Genomic DNA, 24,876 nt, shown 5'->3' on the forward strand with positions numbered 1-24,876 from the left:
GCATGCCAGGGGTTAAAGTAAGGAATCTCTCATTTATTTTCCAACAACCTGGTGAAACCAAAGCATAATCTTGTTTTGTATAGTGGGACCCTCATTAGCCAGGGAATAGAAACAGAAAACAGACGACCAGTGCACCACGCTTTGTAACCAGGCGAGGGAGTCTAATTTTATTTGCTATTTCGTGCTGTTGATGCTGGTGACTGTCAATTTGTTATGGCTGCCTGGTATAGCCCTAGAAAGACTTCCCTCAACTTGTGCTATACCCTTGACCGCCAGAAACAAAGATACTAGCAATTAAGGCTTCTAAGTCGAAGTGGTGCGCCAGTGCAAACAGCAGGGACACCCCAAGGGAAAAGGGCCGCCTTGTAAAATTCAGTTATCAAAACCTAAGTGAATTACTCCTCTGAACAACCCAGCTCTAATGGACATTCTGCAGATAACACTGCTCTTTGTCCCCGGGAGTGGAGCTGTGAAGCCTGTCCTAGATGTAAGGCGCCACGTGTCACAGGCACACCCTGTTATCTCCCACATCCAAGGGCGCCTTAAAAAAAGCCCCAGGCAAAATCTCCCACCGCACAGGCCTGATGTAAGCGACCCCAGAGGTTCATCTCCCTGTGAAACAACAGCAGGGCTTCTATAGACCTTAATACAGTCCTCTAAAGCGCCTCGGCTCCACATCGGAAATATGAAGCGCTTTATGAAGACAGCTACCAGAAAACACGAAGCATCAGGGTGGAGTCATGCTTTATTGGCCGAATAAAACATGGAAGGGATACCAGAGCTGGATTGTTTACAATGTTTTGGTATACCCTTCAGTTGCAATGTATATATTCTGTGTCAAAGAAGTGAAGGAGGACACGTGCTCTTTATTGAATATGGTTTATATGTAGTGTCAAGGTTTTCTGGTCCAGGCAGTGTCTGCCTTCATTATGTCTCTGGGATTTTAAGGGCCTTATAGTGTCTCACAGCCTTAAGTATTCATTTCCCTGATACCCTTCTCAATGTCTCACACATTGAGGTGGAGACCAACCATTATCGCGGGGCTTTGCTGTTTCTTACACTGATACCCTTCTCGATGTCTCACGCATGGATGGATAGACCACCCATTGTAGAAGGGATTTGTGGTTTCTTCCACTGATAAACTTCTTAATGTGTCACACATGGATGGAGAGATCACCAATTGTTGCAGGTACTTGCTTATTCTTGCACTGATACCGTTTTCGATGTCTCACGCATGGATGGCGTGATCACCCATTGTCGCAGGGACTTGCGTATTCTTGCACTGATACCCTTCTTGATGTCTCACACATGGATGGAGATCACCCTTTGTCGCAGGAACTTGCGTATTCTTGCACTTATACCCTTCTTGATGTCTCACACATGGATGGAGATCACCCTTTGTCGCAGGAACTTGCGTATTCTTGCACTTATACCCTTCTTGATGGTTGTATGATCTTACAACGAACTCCGTTGTAACGCATGCCTTTACCACGCATGCGTTACAACGGAATACTATATTCACGCTTTTCCTTCTCCACGTTTTTTCCGTGGTGATGTCATAAATAGAAAAAAAAAACGGCCGTTTCCTTCTCCTGCGCCGCCGATTTCCTGCACATCTCCTCTAAAGGTTAGTGGTTTATTTTTTGGGGGGCAAGCCCCCCCAAGCCCCCCTTTTTTATTTTTACCCTTTACCACACATGCCTTTACTACGTACATCGTAGTAAAAGTATGCGTGGTAAAGGCAGTCGTTGTAACCACGCATGCGTTGTAATGCATGCGTGGTTATGGTTTTCGTTGAAACGGCCTCGTTGTAGTGGCCGTTTCCCCTTCTTGATGTCTCACACATGGATGGAGATCACCCTTTGTCGCAGGAACTTGCGTATTCTTGCACTTATACCCTTTTCGATGTCTCACACATGGATGCAGAGACCACCCATTGTCGCAGGGCCTCGCTTACCCTTTGCCCTGATACCCTTCTTAATGTCTCTTGCATGGATGGAGAGGCCACCCTTACAGCATCCTCATCCATGGTGGGTATTATTCTGCTGTTATGCCCCCGGCCATCAGGTTTGGTTTTCTTTCTAGGCATTATATTTTGTCGTGTTATTACCTCCCCCCAGGGACAGGTCTCCCTTGTCTTTCGGTCCCAGCCCCTAGCTCTAGTCCATCAGAGAAAAGCTTAAAGCACGATCATCCATAGGTGACCAGGTGTAAACCATAGGCAACCTTGGTTTGTGCATAACCATAGACAGAGGGGGCCGCTGTCCTTGGCCCGGGGCTTTACCCACACAGCTAGCTCTAGATGGTCTCAATATTTCATCTCCGCGGGTGGGAGCCATGATATGCCCCTGTTCTCAAGCCTAGTCGCCGCCCTTTGTCACCCTCCATTTACAAGGACTCCCTATTGGAATACAGAAGGCCCGGACCAGGCCTCAACCAATAGAAACAAAGCAAAACTAAAGTGACAAGGGCACAGACAAATAAGAAGTGAAGGCGTTAAAAGCCACTTTTAAGATATGTTAAATACAATAGATTTCACAAGCACCGTGCAAGCGCTGTGCAGGCGAAACCTAAATATGGCATATGGTGGCATAAATCACTAGCAGATGCCAGCATGGGCAAAGATGCAAACGTCAACACATGCCATTGATCCGGCAAGTGGCCATTGGTTGCTGCATCCCCTCTGCGTATGCAGGAATGGATCAATCAGCCTTGGAGATGCAACAGGACAAAAGAGAGATCAAGGGACCACCGCCACACATTCTACGGACACAGTACGAAGACCCACCCACACCAGAAAGAAGCATGGAGGGAATGACGTCAGGGTGAAGTCACTGCAGAGCTGGAATAAACAGATCAGTAGGAACAAGGCACTTTAACAGAGGGGAGAAGGGGGTATCTATGAGCCGAGGTGCCTTGGGATGCCAAACAGTGGGGTACCTGAGGAAAGAGGTGGGGGCGACAATGCAGGTGGCAGAGTTAAGCTTCAAACCTGCAAAACGTCTCTCTCACTAAAGTTAAAGAACTGGCGAGGTGCAGGGTGGGTCTATCCCATGAAGATGCTAAGTGTGACCGCCTCTGGGCAGATGGATCAATCGTCATGTGAAATGCTTAAGGAAGGAGGAGGCCTTTTATATCAATCTGCAGCTATTCGTGGTCTGTTAAAGAACAGGGGGTGCCTGAAGAGGCTGAGGGGCCGGAATGACAGGGTTATGCTAAACCAGACTCTTGAATGCTACAAGGTACCTTGATTATTGGCTCGTATGGAAAGCTTGAGATGCAGATAAACTATGGACAAGATTTTCTGGAACACTGGTTGGGCGTTTTTGGGTTTCGCCTGCCGAAGGCTGCGCTCTGCGCAGCTTTTCAGCGCAGGTGAAATCCTATGTCGACAATAAGGACTTCTGGAACGTCCCCCGGCTCTCATTGGCTAGCTCCATAAATGGAGGCTAGCCATTGGGAGCCGGATCTGTCCGTCAAGGCCGGACCAGATTCGGGGGCGTTCCGGAGATTTTTTCCCAGGGCGGAGTTACGTTTTTTCCCGTTCCTCCCCTTTCACTGAAAGTCTGTCCATTCCCGCCCCCTCCGTGTGCCTTTCCGCCCCCCCTCGCTGTCCTGTGCACGTTTCCCGCCGTCCGTGTCCTCTCCCGCCCCCTCCCGCCGTCCGTGTCCTCTTCCGCCCCCTCCCGCCGTCCGTGTCCTCTTCCGCCCCCTCCCGCCGTCCGTGTCCTCTTCCGCCCCCTCCCGCCGTCCGTGTCCTCTCCCACACCCCTGTGTCCTCGTAGGTGCTTGTCCTTCACTTTTCCAAATGGCTTGCGCGCGCTCACTCCCTCTCTTCCACCCCCCGCCCCTCCCGCCCGGGTTTCTCGCCTGTGGCCACGCACCATTTCCAGAGAAGGCGGGGGCATTCTATTTTTGGCACGCTGGGTCAGTCACGTGATGGCGAGTGACGTCACCGAATGTTGTTGTCGGTACGGGGTGCGGGGGGTGTACAGTGGGAGTTGCGGGGATGGAGGAGGAGCGGAGGCGGCCCGGGAGGGAGCGGCGCTGAGAGCAGGGAGGCACGGCCAGGAGAACGGGCCCGGAGCGCGCTACAGCAGGTAAAGAATGGACGACAACCCGCCTTGGGAGGATGTTGGACGGTTAGGGCAGTTACTTAGAGTACGGAAGAAATCTAGAGCTTGGAATGTGCAAAGGTACAGGGTTTGTATGGGGAACGCCAATGGTTCTCCTCTGGGGTAGAGGAAGAAGGTATGGGAACGGCTGAGAGGAGAGGGGCTGGCACTGGCACACACCCGGCTCTGGCGACTGCAGATTGGCCCGAATTTCTTGTTGGCTTGTTGTTAACCAGGGCGGATGGGAGTGTAGACTGACCTCCCATATGCGTACTGACTTGTAGACCCCCCCTGGCCCCTCCCCCCACCTCCCGGTGAGGAGTCTGGGTGCTAGAGGTGGGTAGCAGCGAGGTCGCTGCCTCCGGGGTGCCGAGGGGTGCGTAGGGTGCCTGCATTGACTTACTAAGCATATCATTCAGGCGGTGTGTCCCCAGTCTCAATAGACTGCTGGTGTGTGTGTGTCCCTTATGGTGTCATCTCAGCTGAGACTGCAGACACCTCCCGCGCATTCTGAGTGGGGCCCCGGGGCCCTCTGCAGCAGGCTGTGTGTCCGCAGTCTCAATAGACTGCTGGTGTGTGTGGTGTGTGTCTCTTATTCTTCTCTTTGCTTCTCTCTTCCTCCATCATTCGACCCCCTCCACATTTCTCTCACCAGTGTGTTTTTCTCGCCGGTTCTTTCCTTCCCTCATCCATTCCATTGCCCTCCCGATGTTGCTGTCTCACTTTGCCCCTTTCTCTCTCTCCCTGCTTTGCACGCTTCTCTTTTCTGTGCCTCGCCCTCGTTTCTCTGCTCCCCGTCTCCCTGCCTGTCACCCTCCGTAACGTGCCTCTCCCTCCTCATGCCTCACTCTTACCCTCTTCACTGCCCTCTCCCCCTCTACTCTCTGTGCCCCCCCCCGCAGGCACCCCTCGTTTTCCTCTCTCACTGCCTGTTTACTGCCTCTCGCTTTCTCGGTCTCGCCCTGCTCTCTGCCTCTCCCTGACTCTTTTCTCTGCCTCTCCAAACTGTCCCCTGTGCACCCTCTGCCTCTTTCTCTCTTTCCACTCCACCTCACGTCCCTCTCTTTCTTTAAATCCAGTGTTGTCTGAGTTTCCTCCAGTCTCCCCTTTGAATTTAATGACCCATAAATGCCTACTTTCTCTGCCTTTCCCGTTCTCTCCCCTCCTTGCTGTCCTTTCTTCCTCTGCCCCCTCGTCTGTTTCTTCCTCCCCGGCCCTCTTCACTGTTTCTCTCCCTCTCCGTGCCTCTCTGTGCCTCTCCCTCTCTCCGTGCCTCTCTGTGCCTCTCCCTCTCTCCGTGCCTCTCTGCGCCTCTCCCTCGCTGTGCCTTCCCTCTCTTTGCCTCTCTCTGTCCAGGCTTTCTCCCTTGCCCCATTCCCGTCACAGCTGGCCAACTCAACTGCGCGGTTTGATCTTCAACGGGCTGGCCGTGACCTCAGTGGTCGTGACATCTCTGCCCTGCTGTGTTCTCTAGCTCCGTGACCTCAGACGCCAGCAGCCCCGTTGCTGTGGTGATCAGAATGCCACCTACAGACAGGTTTGTGGCCGTTGTGGAGGGTTTTGCTGGACTTCACTTTCGGGTTGTGTAAGAAGCAGGACCCTCCCATCAGAGGCCGCTCCGCCCGATCACAGAGATCATACCAGCGAGTGGTCACACTGAGAAGAAGAACCCGGAGGAGTGTGCAGGTATGGGCGTGAGTGCAGCAGCGTGTGACTGTTGGATGAAGTAATCAGAGCAGAGAAATAGCCTTCTCTGGGGGTGGGGGCAAGAAGTAAATCGTGTAGGCTGGGCCTTTAGTGGGATGAAAAAAACTGGGGGTCTCTCCAAAGGGCATGACCAATATAATTAAGGACGTGGCTTAAAAACATGTAAACTAAAAGTCTGTGCTTAATAGTATAGTGTGCCGCTCGGCCTGTATTTTGCTGTTTCTGTCATTACATCCAGATATATATAAAAGTAACATATCTACAACAAGTCGAGACTATTGACTTTGTCAATAGTCGTTAGTTGCATAAGATAAATAAGCAGCAACTATGGGTTGCATATAATATTGGAAAAGCTTTGACTTAAAGCCCTGGTGACACAAGACCATGACCAAGACAATGTTGCTGCTCCTTCGTTTCAAAAAGAGAAGGGAAATCCAGAGAGAAAATTACTCTCTTTAAAGGATTCCCCTTCCCCTACACCGCTCACCTGGCATGTCCTCATGCCGTAACTTCTCCACTAGTGAGAAGTGAACAGTGTGAGCACGCGCATATCAATGCTCTGCTATTGCCATTGTAAATGATTGCAGAGTGATTGCAGAGTGCTAGGGAGTGCTAGGGAGTGCAGAGTGACTAGGGAGTGCTAGAGAGTGCAGAGTGACTGCAGAGTGCTAGGGAGTGCAGAGTGACTAGGGAGTGCTAGGGAGTGCTAGGGAGTGCAGAGTGACTGCAGAGTGCTAGGGAGTGCAGAGTGACTAGGGAGTGCTAGGGAGTGCTAGGGAGTGCAGAGTGACTAGGGAGTGCAGAGTGCTAGGGAGTGCAGAGTGACTAGGGAGTGCTAGGGAGTGCAGAGTGACTAGGGAGTGCAGAGTGACAAGGGAGTGCAGAGTGCGAGGGAGTGCAGAGTGACTAGGGAGTGCTAGGGAGTGCAGAGTGCTAGGGAGTGCAGAGTGCTAGGGAGTGCAGAGTGACTGCAGAGATTAAGCTAATGGCAATGTAAATGACAATGCCATTTATTTATCTGTTTTCAAAACCAACACATAAATACACATTTTGTCATTTACAATGCCAATAGCTCTAACTTTTCCAAAGGCGAAACCATTGCATTGTAAATGCTTGTTTCAGGATGAAGCTCATATCTGCCAGTCATAAGACTCTTGGGTACCAAGAGGGCGCAGAGTGCCGTCTTCAGGGTGTGAATTTACTAACATTAGTAGATCTCTTGTGTGCCCGGGCTTCTGAGCTTCCCAAATACACATGTACGTCTGTTCTGTGGGTTATGTGGTCAGTCGTTGTGGTTTCTCTTCGGTAGAGCCCATAGGGGTTGTCAGGCTTGGTGGTTTTCCTAAAAAGTGTATTCAGTATTCATGTGCTTAGTCTTTGTGGTTTCCCTGTGGTATGGTGGGGTTAGAGTGGAGCAAGGTTCTAATACAAAATAAACACAGCCTGGCAGCATGAGGGATACATGTCTTCTCGGGGATGGAGGTTAAATTTGTTTCTCGAATCGCTGTGCAATGTAGACGTTTGGAAGTGCGAGCTTGGCAGTGCGGATGTTAGATCTCTTATTCATGATGCCAGTAAAAAGAAGGAAGCTTGGCAGTGCGGATTTAGATCTCTTCTTCGCGGTGCCATTAAAAAGTAGGGGTGGGCGGAATTTGCGTAGTCGCGCTACGCAAAGCTCAGCGTAACAGTAAAAAATCTCCACAAGCACGCAGTGTTCCGCGAACATGGAGAATTGCTTGTTCCACCCGTTCGCGATGCTTTTTGTCTGTTTGCGAATGCTGTTTGCATGCTCGGTGCAAAATATCTCGCAAACACACATTTTGAAAGCGCGAACAAGCAACAAATTTCGCGAAGCTACGAATCCTGGAATTTTTGGCAATTCCGCATTCTCCGCGGAATGCAAAATTACCTAAATTCTGTGAGCAAAACGGAATTTACCGCCCAGGCCTAGTAAAAAGAAGGAAGCTTGGCAGTATGGATGTTATATCTCTTCTTCATGATGCCAGTAAAAAGAAGGAAGCTTGGCAGTGTGGATGTTAGATCTCTTCTTCATGATGCCATTACAAATAAGGAAGCTTGGCAGTGCTGATTTAGGGTTGTCGGGCAGCCCCTGTGTTTGTTAATGATTACAAATAAGGAAGCCTGGCAGTGCGGATGTTAGCTCTCTTCTTCATGATGCCAATAAAAAGAAGGAAGCTTGGCAGTGCGGATGTTAGCTCTCTTCTTCATGATGCCAATAAAAAGAAGGAAGCTTGGCAGTGCGGATGTTAGCTCTCTTCTTCATGATGCCAATAAAAAGAAGGAAGCTTGGCAGTGCGGATGTTAGCTCTCTTCTTCATGATGCCAATAAAAAGAAGGAAGCCTGGCAGTGCGGATGTTAGCTCTCTTCTTCATGATGCCAATAAAAAGAAGGAAGCTTGGCAGTGCGGATGTTAGATCTATTCTTCATGATGCCAATAAAAAGAAGGAAGCTTGGCAGTGCGGATGTTAGCTCTCTTCTCATGATGCCAATAAAAAGAAGGAAGCTTGGCAGTGCGGATGTTAGCTCTCTTCTCATGATGCCAATAAAAAGAAGGAAGCTTGGCAGTGCGGATGTTAGCTCTCTTCTTCATGATGCCATTACAAATAAGGAAGCCTGGCAGTGCGGATGTTAGCTCTCTTCTTCATGATGCCAATAAAAAGAAGGAAGCTTGGCAGTGCGGATGTTAGCTCTCTTCTTCATGATGCCATTACAAATAAGGAAGCCTGGCAGTGCGGATGTTTGATCTCCTCTTCATGATGACACTAAAAAGAAGGAAGCTTGGTAGTCCATGTGTTGGATCTCTTCTTTGTGATGGGATTTGATTCTGTCACAGTGATTCCAGGGAAATGAATAAGACATAGAGGCATGAGTGATGGATCCCCACTTGGGTGTTGGATCTATTTTTGATGCTTGCACTGAACTGAGAACAGCTTATTAGTGATGTGTATTAGATCATTTCCTAATGGTGTCCCTTAAGTGGATGAATCTTAGAAGTGTGGATGTTGGTGATGGGTCCTTTGTACGGCTGCGGATCTCTCCTTGGTGATGGGTGCTTTGTCTGGGTGCTTTGTTTGGAAAATGGATCTCTCCTTGGTGAGTGGTGTTTTGCAAGTGTGTTGGATCACTTTTTGGGGATAGGTGTTTTTTACGGCTGCTGGATCTCTCCTTGGTGAAGGTTGATTTGTACAGGTTTTGGTTCTCTTCTTGGCAATGGGAGCTTTGTACCAGTGTTGGATCTCTTCTTGGTGATGGTTCTTTTGTACCGGTGTTGGATCTCTTTTTGGTGATGGATGTTTTGGACAGGTGTTCAATCTCTCCTTGGTGATGTATGTATGGATCTTGGATTCTTCTTGGGGATGGGTGGTTTGAATGGGTGTTAGATCTATCTTTGGCGATGTATGTTTGGATCCTAGACCTCTTCTTGGTGATGGGTGCTTTGTATGGGTGTTAGATCTCTCTTTGGTGATGAATGTTTGGGTCATGGACCTCTTCTTGGTGATGGGTGCTTTGTATGGGAGTGTGATCTTTCTTGGTGGTGGGTGCTTTGTATGGCTGATGGATCCCTCCATGGTGATGGGTGGTTTGTATGCGTTTTGTATCTCTTCTTGGTGATGGGTGTTTTGTATGGGTGTTGAGTCTCTTCTTGTTGATGGGTGTTTTGTACCAGTGTTGGATCTCTTTTTGGTGATGGATGTTTTGGACAGGTGTTCAATCTCTCCTCTGTGATGGATGTATGGATCTTGGATTCTTCTTGGTGATGGGTGGTTTGTATGGGTGTTAGAGCTCTCCTTGGTGATGGATGTTTGGGTCCTGGACTTCTTCTTGGTGATGGGTGCTTTGTATGGGAGCTTGATCTTTCTTGGTGGTGGGTGCTTTGTATGGCTGATGGGTCACTTCATGGTGATTGGTGATTTGTACGTGTGTTGGATCTCGTCTTGGTGATAGGTGCTTTGTATGGGTAGTTGGATCTCTTCTTGTTGATGGGTGGTTTGTACGGGTGTTGGATCTCTTCTTGGTGGTGGGTATTTTGTATGGGTGTCAACTCTCTTCTTGGGGATGGCTGCTTTGTACGGGTGTCATCTGTCTTCTTGGTGATGGCTGCTTTGTTTGGATGTTGGGTCTTGTCTTGGTGATTGGTGTTGGAACAGAGCGCCCTTGATTTCAACCACAGACCCCGGAGCTCGCTCTCGGCGTCTCCATTGATTCAGATGATGAGAATGTATTAATTTACGCTACCAAGTCTGTGGCTCGCTAACCCAGCCTGGCAGCGGTAATAGATAGGCATCTCTTGCCTACTCCTCTCTACTTCGGATCCTCACAGAGACGACGCTACTGGCCCCTCAATAACATGCTGTGAGGCTCTCTGCTCCCACCCTTCCTGTTCATTGATTGTCAACTGTCCTCTCATTTTCCTGAAGTAACTAAGGGGCATATTATCAAGGAACGGCATTATAATTATCGCCGCTAAATCGGTGATAATGGGCTTGATAATTTGCCCTTGTGAATTCCCATAGAAGCCCATGTTCTGGTGTGAACATGGGCTTCTATGGTAATTCCGTACGCCATATTATCAAGCCCAATATCGCCGCTTTAGCGGAAGTTTTCCGCCGCTAAAGCGGTGATAATTATAACGCCATGCTTGATAATATGCCCCTAAGTGCTTTCAAACATCAAGTGACTGCCCCCCTGTGTGTTCTTTGTTCTCTCCTCTATTCAGTATGAACATAACTATTGAGTAACTCACTATTTCGCCCACCAGATACTAGGTGGTCACACACCTTGTCCTGATGATGATCTCAACTCCTTAGAGATCGAAACGTCGTCCACCACAGATAAACTTGACTCCTTCTTTATTATATTAAAATGCCAAAAGGAGTCTAGCATCTTGTTGTTTTGAGCTGATGCATGTTTTTGCGATTTCACTTATCACTGCAGGTTTCTTTTACTTATCTGTGAGCACTAGATCTTGATGTACAAAAAAGTCTCAATAATATGCAATGAATAAATTAATTGCATTACAGCGCTATGATGTGTCCTGCTTTTATACGTACCTTCGGTGTACTATGTAATGTTTAGTCTTTAAATTTGCTTAAGACCAGAGGTGTCTTTAACACTTATGAGACTGTTCGACCTAAGTGAACCACCAATGTTTATCGAACAATCCACTTAAAAGAAGGCAGCTTGGCAACATATGTGTTGGATGTCTTCTTGGTGATGGGATGTTTTTAGATTTGTACTGATCTACTGAAATAAATGGAGTTTGGAGCATAGGTGTTGATTCTCTTCTCGCTGAAAAAGCAAAGCTTTGCAACATGGGGTTTGATCCATTCATGGTGACCCTATTGAAAAGAGGGAATGCTGGTAGTGTTAACGTGGACTCGATCCCCACAGTCAAAGCCATCAGGATGTTTTCCAAATACAACAACATCTTTCTGGGAGGCGCGGCCCGTTCAGGTAAAAGTGGTGAGGCATGGCGGGGTGATTGGGGGAGGATTTGACAGACAATGGGATTGGTCAAATTAAATTAAAAAAAATTATACAACCACTTAATGATGCAGCATGCGCAAGGTAAGTGGTTTTATTTATTTTTTGTTTAATTTTCCCTATCCCATCGCCTGTGGACTCGCCCCCGCCCATCCCCACCGCTCTTACCTGTGCCGGACGCGCCTGCTTTCTGGGTGCACCACTGCAGATGTTTTCTCTGCTGCCTTCGGGTGACTTCGCACAGTGTGTTCAACTATTCCATGTCATCCATCCCGGACCCCATGGGTTGATCCTGTACAGACTGGATTTACAGCACCCAGCAGCACAGGATCAAGGGCTAAGTCCAAGGGAAGCTGGAGGGTCCTCCTGAGCCCACACAGCTGCTTTCACTGCAGATGCAGAAGTCATATAAATTCCAGAAAGTGTAAAGTCACAGTCATTGCCTTCCAGCTCAAAAATAAAAACTGCACTCTGACCTGCAGTCCCCAAATCATCCCCTAAGCCTCATACCAAGAGTAGCCAGAGCTCCAGAGGTCAGGGGAGGACTCAGACAAATGTGAGATAGTTTTAATCCCTGGCTCTGGGTCTTTCTATAGACCCTGGGAAGTCCTGAAGCTGCTATGAAGGAAGCCAAGGGCACCTTGCATCATCTGGGGGCACACAGGCTTCCTCACGCATCTCGAGGCCTCTTCGAGGCGCTGCGGCACAAGACGACCCCTTCCGTGCTTTTGCTTGGATAATTTTACAGATTTTTTATTGCATGTGTCAGATTGTTTCCCTGATCCTGGTAGATAGTGATTCGGTGTCTACTAATAAGCGAGAAGCTAAATTAAAGTGGTTTAGGTTTCGTGGTAGAGTAGCTGTGATTCAGTAGTCGAGACAAACTCTGGGTGGTTTGAGGGCTAGTGTTGATGTTTATTGAAGATTGAATGAAACTCTAGTGAATTATTACGTAAACACGGAAATATGACTTTTAACCTATACAAATAAGCATTTGTCCTCTACGGGATGTTAACAGTTGTTAACGCCTTGTATAGAGGGCATTAACTGCCGTTAGTTACCTTTCCGACACTTGTGGCCCTGAGCTGATGGTGAGGGTGCATAATGAAGGGAAAGGCAATTAAAAAATAATGCCTGACAACATGTTGGCAATAAGGTTATAAACACCTGTGGCCCTAAACTCTCCCAACGCAGCCAAATAATCACGCACTTAGGGCCAGATGTAGGTAAATCTCATTTACCGATTCATAAATACCGAATTTTACCGATTCGGTATTTCTGAATCGGTAAATGAGATGTAGGTAAAAATTCAGTATTTTTTACCGAACCGGCCTTGAAGCCCATAGGATTCAATAGCAAATACTGATTCGGTATTTCACCGAATCGGTAAAAATACCGAATTGCTAAGGGGGACAGGGTGTCACTTTGACACCCTGTTGCACCCCTGTAACTGGCGTTTGCGCCATGTTGCACACATACATGCCCTTAGGGCATGTCTGTGTGCCACATGGCACAGGTGTACATGCACAGATGTGCATGTACACAAGAATTCGTTATTTACCATGCAATTGTATTACATGGTAAATACCGAATTCTAAAGGCCCTGTAGCACTGTTAGAAGTGCTACCTACATCACGAAATACATTTTCGGTATTTTTACCGAATGGTAATTTTACCGATTCGGTAAAATTACCGAAAATGTCCGTTTTTTGTGCCCCTACATCTCCATTGCCCTTTACCGGTCGGAAACGGCCGAAAATCAGTATTTCCGGCCGATTCCGACCGGTAAAGGGCTACCTACATCTGGCCCCTAGTCTGTCTGCTTCACGTCCATGCTACTGACCTAATAATGCAGGCAGACAACAGTAGTGTTTGTGGGCAGATGTAAGGATTTTGATTGGCTGAGCCAATCTCAGCAGTCTCTCAGGGTGCTAATAAAATGTAAGTTCCAAGAAGAATGCCGTGGGCCGTTCTATAGAGAGCTAAGTCACTAAATACACCTGCCTCCATATCTCAAGCCTGACCCCATGTCAAGTGTGTTATTATAGCCCTTGAACCCAAAATAGGATAAAAAATGTCCTCATCAAACAATCGACACATATCTAGTCCTTCATCTCTTTACCAACCAGATTACAAGTCGAATGTTCATCTTTTTCAATCTACCATAACTGATGCTCTGCTCCTTGGATCACCCTTGCTATCCACCCTCTTGTACCCTGGTAGTGTTGCATTTCACGCACTACAACATTTTGTGGGCCAGAGGTGTATACATTCCAAAATCCCTTGGGGCAGGATGCCATCATTTTTATTTTATTTAATTTTACTTTATGTGTTTAGTGCTTTTGCTGGAATATTTTCCATAAAGAACATGTTACAAAGCATGGAACAGTTTCAACTTAAAAATACAAACAAGTAGAAATTGTGTCATGGGGAGTTGACAGAGACTAGGCGTTAGGTAATTCATCGAGAGAGCAGTCATGACAGTTACGGCTGCACCAGAGCTTTGTAAATATGCACCTTTGGTTAAGTTGATCCCACTATGACAAACACCATCTCAAACCCTGGACATATGAGAAAACCAGTGACCAGAACTGATATGTGAAGAGACGGGGTATCTCGTTGGACACGGTCACCCTGGGATAGCAATCGGGTAGGAAATCATACCCTTCTCAATACCTCACATGAGATTTATTTGGAGAGCCTCCACCCTATATTGTAGGTCCATAATCAGAAAAGGTGAACACAGACACAATCCTTGGAACGTACACAATGAACTTGTGCAGCAGGTGGTACCCAGTGCATTGTCGCTGCAAAAATCCAGAAGACCTGTTGGTTGTCTGGTGGCGGTTAGAGCTCTGAAGAGGAAACTGGACAGGAAGAGTTTGCATTATGAAATTGAAAATTGTGGGAATTGTTTATTGTTCTTGTAGTCAGTGTCTGCTGGCAGGATTCATAACAGCTCACTATAAACCAATTATGCTGATGGAAAAGCAATCAGTTTCAGCAGGATTCCCTAGATAAATGTGATTTTAATTATTATTGGGTTGAATTAAATCAATGTAGGTACTTGAAAAAGGCTCTTAAGTGCTGTACTTGACACAAACAGGTACACAGCGGGCAGCAACTCTAAGCACATTGTACCTCAGCTGAACAGCTTTGGCTATTTTGAGTGAAGTAGTGAAGATCCTGGCACTGTCTGTGAATGTTTGACCTTTCTGAAGGTCATTGGAGCCTCCCCCTCACTTTTTGAGTCCCGCAAGAGGCTGAAGACCTGGCTCTTCCAGCAATGACACGGGTACCTCACACCTACACACCTGCTCAAGTGCCTGGATACCCTCACGGGTGATTAGTGCGCTATACAAAACGTCATAACATAACATAGATCAGAGTGACACTGTAAAAGAATCTCAGGTTAGGATGACACAGAAGAGTATGGAATGGCTGCACAAAGAAGTTAAGCAATCTTATAGTGGTGATAAACAGCCCCTGTGAACCTCATACATCCGCAGAAGCCCCCGTCCTCTGCTTTGACCATCCTAAATGTAGGTTGTCTTTTTGGTTCAGCTAGTCAGGTGTCTAATGTCACCTCTCCCTAAAGACACACCTGTGGTCGCCTTCTGATGCAGTCAGATGGGCGGCCAACTTCTGGGAAGCCTTTGCTCTTTATCCTGCTTCTCATTGGTTCGGTTTCTTGGACATGGGAGCATGAATGACTCTCATTGGGTGACCAGGCATGTGTGATTTGCTGAGAAATTCCCGAGTTTTACCATCTGTTTCAGCAAATTTCAGAAAAATTAGCACATGTGCTGGTTTTCAAAGAGCATCAATTAAATGTAGAGAGAGGCACGTTTTCATTTCATCCAGTGCATGGTTAATCAGTATTCGTACAAGAAAGCAATTTAATTAACTTCAGATGATGATGTGTGCAAAAGAACATTTAATTAGCCTTTGCGCCTCGATTTATGTGCTTCACTCTTTATGCAGGAGCTGTCAATTAAGTCATTCTCAGCTCCTCGATGGATGTAAATCTGTAGTCCTACTTCTATGTTTGTGAAATGGTCACTCTAGACTTCCACCACCAGGAAAGTATAGTACAACAAGGTCTTACTGAGTGTTTAATTTGCAACAAAAAAATGTAAAAAAGAGTCATAGGCCACTGCTGTTTGCACCCCATATTGCCCCAGCCATGCTGCAAGTGATAGTAACAACACAACTACCAACCATCACACTCCTCTACAAGTGTGACAATTCAGTCTATTTCAGGCCTCCAAAGCTATAGGAATGGCTTGGGCGGCAGGCAAGTCATTTTTTTTTTTTTCACAACCAATTTTATTGAGCAAATGAGCATTAAGAACGTGGTATCTCCACAACCGAAGAACACCACGACAGCATCAAAACAGCAATTACACAGGTAGCAAATGCGAGAGTAGACTCAGAAATATGCTCAGTATAGAAGCACCCCAGTGACCCACCCTAGCCCACAACACCACCCCCCCGCCCCGAACACCCCCCACCCCCCCACCACACGTGCACAGAAAGCAATACAGAAAAGCAAGTAGGTGCAGCGCCACCAGGGCAGCGGTACTTCGGGCCAACAGTGTCACTGTGAACAAATGTCCTCCTCACGCTCCACTGGGGGGGTCCAGGAACAGACCACGATAGTCAGCCCAACGCTTCCAAATTTTGAAGTGCTTGTGGGGACAGCCCCTTGCTTCAAAGACCGGTCTCTCCAGCCCCATGAAGTAATCCAGCCCGCCTTCCAAGCAGAAAGGGGGGGGGCCCTCACCGCTTTCCATGCCCGGGCCAGGTCTCGCTTGGCCACAACCAGCCCCAAGAGCAGTAAATGGCGCTTATATACGTTACCCCCAATGCCTTCCATGATGTGCAACAGGCCCAACCGGTGGGTACGAGGAAGGTCCCAGCCCAGCACCTCAGCCAGGCAGCTCCACACACCCCTCCAGAACCCAGTCAGCCGGCCACACGCCCACACAGTATGCAGTAAGGACCCAGGCACCGCACCACAGCGCAAGCATTCCGGGGATGCAATCAAACCAGCTTTCCACAAACGTTCACGTGTATAGTATACCCGGTGTAGGTACCTGAACTGAATAAGCCGGAGCCGGATAGCAATGGCAGTTCCACGTGGGGACTCCAGCGCCTCCCTCCAGTCGTCGTCATCAAGGGGACCCACGTCCACCTCCCATGCCTCCCGAAGGGAGTGCAGGGTGGAGGAGCAGTGGACAACAAGTGTCTGGTATATCTTGGAGACCTTCCTGTCTCCCAAGTCTCCCATAAACAACTTGGCCTCGATCGGGCTAAACTCTGGCAGGGAGTCGAGACCGGCGACGCTCGGGGCGAGGGCATGGCGCAGCTGAAGGTAACGGAAGAATTGGGATTGAGGCATCTGGAATTCCGTGCGGAGCTCCTCGAAGGATTTGAGAGTAGTGCCAGACATGACCTGTCCCAGTTGTGCAACCCCTATGGCCTCCCAACCCTCAAAGCCAGCCAGAGCCGCCAGCTCAGGGAGCAGACCATTATGCCAAAGCGGCGTCTCGGCCGTCAACTTGCCCCACCACCCCATGCGACGCAAGGATTGTCGCCATACGGCAAAGACCACCCTTGTGACCGATGGTAACCCGCGACGCAGGCGAGCCGAATACAGAATGGTGTGGAGCGTATGGTCACCCATGAGTGACCGTTCCAGGGCGTATGCCGGATCACTTCTATCTCCATACCACCACTCATTAAGTACAAGTAGCTGGGAAGCCTGGTAGTAGGAGAGGAGGTCCGGGGTGGCCAGGCCGCCACAGTATGTGGACAGAAAACACGTCTTCAGTGCTACTCTAGCCGCACCCCCATCCCACAGGAAACGACCCAACACAGAGTTAACCTGACGGAACCACTCCAGGCCGATAGGGTATGGGAAATTCTGGAGCTGGTATAGTAGACGCGGAAGCGCCACCATCTTGAAGATGGCCGATCTACCAAAGATAGTGAGCGGCATCCTGGACCAAGTTTTGACATCAGCCTGTATTCGTTCCCACACCGGCAGGACTCCACGCGCCCAGGCCATAGCCCGCGACTCCGATAGAAAAACGCCCAAGTACTTTAGGCCTCCCGTCGCCACCCGCAACTCCGCTGCCCAGGGGTCGGCCACCACTCCGCCGCCCAGCACCCACAGGGTCGATTTATTGAGGTTGAGATGGAGGCCCGACGCCTCGCCAAATGCCCGCATAATCTCCAGGACCCGGGGGCCCGAGCGTTGCAGGTCGGTAAGAAAGAAGAGGACATCATCCGCATACAGCGCAATTCTGTCCGTCAGGCCCCCATTCCAGACAAAGCCACACAATTGGGCATCCACTCGTACCCGCGACGCCAGGGGCTCCATGGCAAGGGCAAATAGATACGGGGACAGGGGGCAGCCCTGCCGAGTGCCACGTCTTATACGGAAACGCCCAGAGGTAGCACCAGCCACACGGACCGAGGCCGTCACGTTAGTATAGAGGAGACGGACGTACGACAAGAAAACCGGCCCCAGGTTGAGGCGGGCCAGGAGGGCAAACAAGTAAACCCAATTCACGGAATCAAAGGCCCTGTCCATATCCGCCAAGAAAAGTGCCGCCTGTTCATCGCTAGCCCCCACAGCATCCACAGCCGCCTGTGCCCGTCGGATGTTGTGTCGGGTAGCCCTCCCAGGCATGAAGCCAGCCTGGTCCGGATGGACCAGGTCAGAGATGTGGGGTAGCAGGCGGTTCGCCAAGGCCTTAGCAAGGATCTTAGCCTCGATATTTAACAAGGAAATAGGCCGGTAGGAGTCGTGCCTGTCCGGCTCCCTGCCCGGTTTCAAAAAGACCACGATCTCGGCATGGCGCCAGTCCGGCGGCATCTCCCCCTGCACCCGCGCCGCCTCCAGGGCACGCCGATAGTGGGGCCCCAGCTGGACGTGAAACTGTTTATAGAATTCACACGGGTAGCCACTCGGGCCGGGCGCCTTCCCGGCATTCAGTTGACCTAAGGCCTCCCCGAGTTCCTCAGCCGTGAGCGGGGCGTCCAGGGCGGTCCTGGTCTCATCAGGAACGGCCCGCGGTAGCAGGTCGTCAAGATAAGCGGAGATCCCAGCCTCCTCCAATTGGTCACAAGGGGCGTACTGCGTCGCATAATAGCGGGCAAAGCTGGCCGCCAACAGGGCCGGGTCAGTCATCACTGAGCCGTCCTCAGCCGTAAGGCCCGGCAACACAAGAGGCTGGAAAGTCGCCTGGCACAACCTGTGCAGCATAGTGCAGGATTTGTCGCCCCACTGGTATACCCTGCTGCGTGTGGCGAGCCACGCCTGCCGGGCTTCATCGTGTAAGACGGAGGCATACGATTGTTGGGCCTGTAGGAGCCGCCGCACCACATCGTCGTCGCCCCCAAGACCACCACGCCGTTCCAACTCCTCCACACGGGCGGCAGCGGTCACAATGGCTTCCTGATGTTTCCGCCTAGCAGCCACACACCATGCAATATCAATACCCCGTACCGTGGGTTTCAGCGCCTCCCACACCACCATTGCATCCACATCACCCACAAGATTCTCACGCCAATAAAGATCAATCGCCACGCGCAGGTGATGTACATATTCGGGCTTTTGCAGCTGCCAAGACGACATCCGCCATCTAAACGGCTGTCGTCGGGAAGGGAGGGTCATAGTCGCCAGGACCGGGGAGTGATCAGACAGGCCCCTGGGGAGTATCACCGCATCCCTGACGCGACTCAGACAGGCACCCGGCACAAACAGATAGTCCAGCCTTGAAAAGGACCCATGCACCGCTGACACAAATGTGAACTCACGCTCAGTGGGATGAAAGTGGCGCCACACATCAACCCATCCCAGGCCACTCGCAGTCGCGCTCAATCTGGTGGGAGCTGCAGCGGGGGAGGGATCTACCACAGCCGGCGCCCGCCTCCGACGATCCAGGCCCACATCCATAACCTCATTCCAGTCACCTCCCACCATGGTCAGCACATCCGGAATCTCATCCCACAGTGCGAACAGCCGCTCAGACAGGGCCCATTGGAGAGGGGGGGGGGCGTACACGCTACCAAACACCACCTGTTCAGAGCCCAGCTGGCCCTTGATAAAAACAAAGCGGCCCTGAGGGTCTATCCATTGCTTCTCATGCACATAAGCCACTCTGCGGTGCACCAGGATAGCCACCCCCCGCGAGCCCCTTGCAAAACCGGCATGGTATACCTGTTGAAACCCATATCTCTGGAGGCTTAGGGCCTTGGAGCCCAGCATGTGGGTCTCCTGAAGCAGCAGCACATCTATCATCTCCCTCTTCCCCCATCGTAGCACAGCCCCACGCTTGATTTTATCCAATATTCCTCTCACATTCCACGTCACAACACGCAGGACCTTAGAAGAAGACACAGTCACGGCATCAGCCATAGTCAATACCGGGACCAGCACTCGGCCCTCCACACCACCCCGGCGCACCCCACAAAACAACATAAGCAACGATCATAGGCACGTGTGGTCCCCCCCTACCCATCCCAAAACTCAGCAACCCCCCCCAGACCCAGGCCCCCCCAACTATCAGCAACCAAAAAACATCCCCCCACGCCCCGCTCCCCCCGCCCCAATACTTCAGAGAACATTGAAGCATCTGTCGCGGCATGGAAAGTCCCGGATCCAGAACAGAGAACCCAGGGCCCGCCATACCAATGGATCCCAACACCCCAATCAACACACACACACCACCCCCCCCACTACACTCACAACCGTGAGGGTCAGAGGCCCCCAAATGGTGCCTCCCGAGCCCTACCAAGCTCCCGCTAAAATCAACAGGAGTCAGGAACCAGGAACAGACTGGCATAGGAAAGTCAAAAAAGAACAGTCTCACCAGCCTACGAAGGGCAACTCAGGACTCAGCAACAAGGTCCAGTCCCACCAGTGTTCAACTGTCGGCATCAGAGCGTTCCGAGTCCCTCGCACCACTCTCCTGCGATGCACCAGCAGAGGCCGCCCGCCTCCGTGACCGGGACCTCCGATGACGACCCCTCCGGCCCCGGTGGTTCGACCGCTCCGGCGATGACCTCTGGGACCCGCCCGGATTCAGGCCCGGCTGGGGATGCGGCCGGAGCTGCACCGTCTCGTCGGTCCAGCGGAAAACCTCCTCAGGCGAATCAAAGAAGTGTGTTCTGGACTGGTGTACCACTCGCAGACGGGCCGGGTATAGGAGAGAGTATTGGAGCTGCAAGCCCCTCAACTTGGCCTTGGCGGCCACAAAGGATTGTCTCTGCTTCTGCACCAACCTCGTGTAGTCAGGAAAGATCATAATGGCACAATTTTCAAAGGTAAGCGAGCCTTTAGCCCTGGCCTCCCGCAGGATGACGTCACGGTCGTGATAATTCAACAGGCGGGCTATGACAGACCTGGGACGCTCACCCTCCGGGGGCCGCTGAGTTAGGGCCCTATGCGCCCTCTCGATAACGAAACACGCGGACAGCACCCCTTCTGGGAGCCAACTCTCCAGCCACCGGGTCAAGAACCCCTCCATGTCGTCTTTCTCACACCTCTCCGGAAAGCCAATAAAGCGGAGGTTGTTCCTCCGTGCGCGCCCCTCGGCATCCTCCACGCGGGCCGCCAACGTCTTCTGGACTCCCTCCACTTCCGCCAACCGCTTCTTCAGGGCGCCGACGTCCATCTCGGTCACCGTTATTCGGGACTCGGCCTCGGTGATCCGACCCACCGCATTCCGGAGATCCTGGCGCAACAGCGCGACATCTTCACCCACCGCTCCAATTTTGGCATCGAGCGCATCCCGGGATTGGGTGATGGCCGCCAGGATCGCCGCATTGTCCGGCCCAGGGCCACCGCTGCCACCGGCCGCCCCGGAGCCACCACTAGGCCCCGTGAATTTATCGATAGGGCCATGCTTAGGCGGGCCGCCACCTCCGGTTCTGGTCATGGCCCAGCACGGGCTCGCCGGGACCGCTCGCCGGGCAAGGTCGGCACCCCTTCCGAAAAGGCTCAGGACCCCCCAGGTACCGCCACTAGCGCTGGAGGCCCAGGCCCCTGATAAGAACTGAGGTAGGAGAGTCCCAAGAGGCCAGCCCAGGCCCTAGGCCACGAAATCCGGAGACCGGCCCCAACCAGGCGGGACAGGCCGTCTCGGCGTCGACCACCACACGAGTCCGCCCAAGGTGCACGGACTGGGATGCGCTTCGGGGGCAAGTCCACTATGAGAGGCGCCGGAGGCCCCCGGCCCCGGGTCAAGACGTCGGCTCCGGGTCCTCAATGGGAGACTTGGCAGGCCAATACAAGCCGGCGCCGCGAAACTCAAGGCCCCGGCTTCACAGGGGCAGGACAGGCCTCCACCACACCGTGCTGCCCACAGGCGTCGTCAAGGAAACCAGCGGAGGCAGGGCACCCCCGCAATCCTCGGGCTGCCGACCCCACAATGCTGGGCCGAGGTGCGCGCCGCCGACGCCACCCCCTGCAGCCACCACTTGGCGCCCTGAAAATCAATGTCCCCGGCTCACGGCCAGTCACCAGGCCGCACTCCGCCGCCGGCGTTCCAAGGTCTCAGAAGGGACGGGAGCTCAGGAGCAACGCACCGGAGAAGACAGGACCCCCTCCTGGACCGATGCAACCTGCCAAGTCCCATCCGCGGGCTCGGGGGTCAGGACGCTGCAGGGCCAGGCCAAGGTCCGCAACCGCCACTCGGCGTCCCGAAAATCGAGGTCCCCGGCTCACGGCCAGCTGCCAGGCCGCACACCGCCGTCGGCGCCACAGGGTCCCAGAGAGGGTGAAGACGCGGGACCAAGACACCGGAGACGGCAGGACACTCCCCTGGATCGATGTCACCTGCCAGGCGGTCACTGCGGGCTCGGGGGCCAGGATAAGTGAGCAAAGTAAGTCCGGGCCAGCGGGAGCTCTACAAGGCTGCGACCGCCATCGTCGCCCGCCAAGCCACGCCCAGGCAAGTCATTTTTAATGTATTTTGAATTATTAATTACCTGTTATTGTCGTCATCTCTTAATTAGTCAGACAGTGCCACCTAGTGGCAGACGGTCACAAGCGCTGGTGTTGACAATTAAGTCCTGGTGCCAAGCAATGGAAACCACCAGCTCAAATTAAGCATTGGTCTTACTTAAATTCTAGATAGCAATAAAACCGAAAAATTAAATTAATCTTTTGTCCTCTTCTCTACATGTAGTCTACATATAAAACGACCAAATAGTTTTACTTTGGCATGATTCTTCCTTTGACATGATGTAGGGGGCAGTTTTACTCGTACATAAAACCATCTGGGCAGATCATACAAGTTCTACAGTCAACAAAGTCCTCTCTCTTGAGCTCCCCCTACTGGCCGGGTGGCAGTCTGTGTATTCTGTCTCTCATAAGTACAATTTCCTCTGTTACACAGTCCGGATGCCAAAGAGTTAAAATTCAAGATGGATGTCACTGCAGCCCTACCAATACTACATTCCATTGCTGTCTTTACTAAACACGACTTTACAGGACAAAACGGTTTGGTAGCTGCAAGAAGTGATGGCTGATAATAAATTTGGTAATATGTAGAATGCATCAAGGGCTTCTTGCACTAGGGCCCATGACACACTGGGCAAGTCAATGCGCATGCGCTTGGTGTGTACTCGCCCACCTGCACCTAAAAAAAGACCCTTTGTAATGCAACTAAGTTGCACATTCAATCAAAGTACAGTTTCACCAGTGTTAAAAAATGTGCCCCTCAGCAGGTGCCCAGTAAATGGAGCTCATTATGACAACAGCTACGCGCAATGACCTCTGACCCCTGCGTAATGGACAGTCACTGTGGCTCGCTGCGTTCTTGCCCTTACCTTCAGAAGCCACCCGCTGGCGGTTCCCAAGAAGACGATGGTGTGGTTATTGACGCTGGACACCGCTACTGACGTCAGGCCGGCGGCCCTGAACACCGGGGTGGCCACCAAGGGCTCCATGATGGCCAACGGATGCTGAAGATGGGCCGCTCCACAGTCTAACTGCTCCTGCAACAGCTGGAAGGCAGAATCACAACATTAGTGGGCTACCAAACGGGTAGGTTGAAAATTAGAAGTATTTTATAATCCAGAACTCCACCAGCACGCTGAGTTCACCCCACTAGGTATGTTCAAAAACTGAAATATTCTAGAATCTAGAAGTCATATGTAAATGTAAATGTCAAGGTATTTGTAGAGCGCACTGCCACCAAGCGGTTTCCTCGCACTATTACTCATACTGCTGTGGAACCCTTCCTGGCTTTTCCCTGTGAAGTGTCCACTCCTGGGCGCCCCCAGGGTGAAGCCAGGCATCCTAGCGCTGTTGGGGCCGGTGTGGAGGTTAAGCAAGCTATTGCCCAGAGTTGCAGCGTGGGGCCCATGATTAGAATAGGCACGGAGGCGGGAATTGTCAGGTCCGAGGAAATTGAGCCCAAGACCCACCGAGGCGGGAATTGAACACTGGTTCTGGGACAGAACTCTGCATCAGGGTCTGCCGCTTTAACCGTTGAGCCACACTCCTCCACTCCATCCACTCCATTATGTATGTTAAAATCAGAAATATTCTAGAGTCCAGAACTCCACCAGCATGTTGAGTTTACCCCATAGGCACGTTAAAAACCGAAATATTCTAGTAGCCAGAAGTCCACCCACCCCGTCGAATATGTTAAAAAACAAAAATATTCTAGAGTCCAGATCTCCACACTGCAGCAGGTCTTGTTAGCCTATCTCTGGTCACTCATGGTAGTCAGGTAGCAAGTCCTGCTACCTGCTATAGCAGTTTTCACCCTTTATGACATCATCAAACAACAACGCAGTCAGCCCAGTGCTGGACGATCATTGTGGTGACGTCACAATGGGAAAGGAAGTGATGGATCTAATTTAGAGTTGGGTGGTAAATAAAAAAATCACAGTTTTAATGATTTCCAGGGGAGATATTAAATCCGATTAATCTACCAGCTGAATTTCAAATCCAGCATCGACTACAGAAATTGGAAAAAAAAAAAATCCAGCCACATTTAAATTAGATCCGATGGGCCTGATTCACAAAGGTAAACTTACACTTTTATGTCAATGTAATTTTTTTTTGCTATTCACAAACTCCGATTTAATAACAAGTTTAACAACTGCGGAGACTCCACAGTCGGGGCAGAGAACTCCACACAACAATATATGACAGGACTATCTTTTTATGTACGGAGTTCACCTTGAAAGCGGAAAGGTAAACTTACACTTTTGTGTAAATGTACAATTTTTTTGCTATTCATGGACTCTGTTCTAATAGTAAGTTTATGACTGCATAGACTGCCCAGTCGGGCGGAGAAATCTGCACTTAAAAAGATAGGACAGGCCCATCGTTTTATGTGCAGAGTTCTCCGCCCCAGATGTGGAGTCTCTGCAGTCATAAACATACTACTAAATCGGAGTTTGTGAATAGCAAAGCAATTGTAAACTTACAGAAAAGTGTAAACTTACCTTTTGTGAATAAGGCCCAATACCCTCAGAGTAAATTGATTCACTACTCTTTTATCATATTACGTACTT

General features: G+C 50.6%; 1 protein-coding gene across 1 annotated transcript in view; it reads right to left on the reverse strand.

Moving 5' to 3' along the window:
* Positions 1-24,876, reverse strand: part of PLXND1 (plexin D1) — a 383,087-nt gene that overhangs the window by 283,380 nt on the left and 74,831 nt on the right. The window contains exon 2 of the mRNA XM_078661693.1: positions 23,176-23,352. Coding sequence (XP_078517819.1) covers positions 23,176-23,352 — 177 coding nt within the window. The remainder of the gene's footprint in view (positions 1-23,175; positions 23,353-24,876) is intronic.

This window comes from Lissotriton helveticus, chromosome 9 (assembly GCF_964261635.1).
Source record: "Lissotriton helveticus chromosome 9, aLisHel1.1, whole genome shotgun sequence".
Lineage (NCBI taxonomy): Eukaryota > Metazoa > Chordata > Amphibia > Caudata > Salamandridae > Lissotriton > Lissotriton helveticus.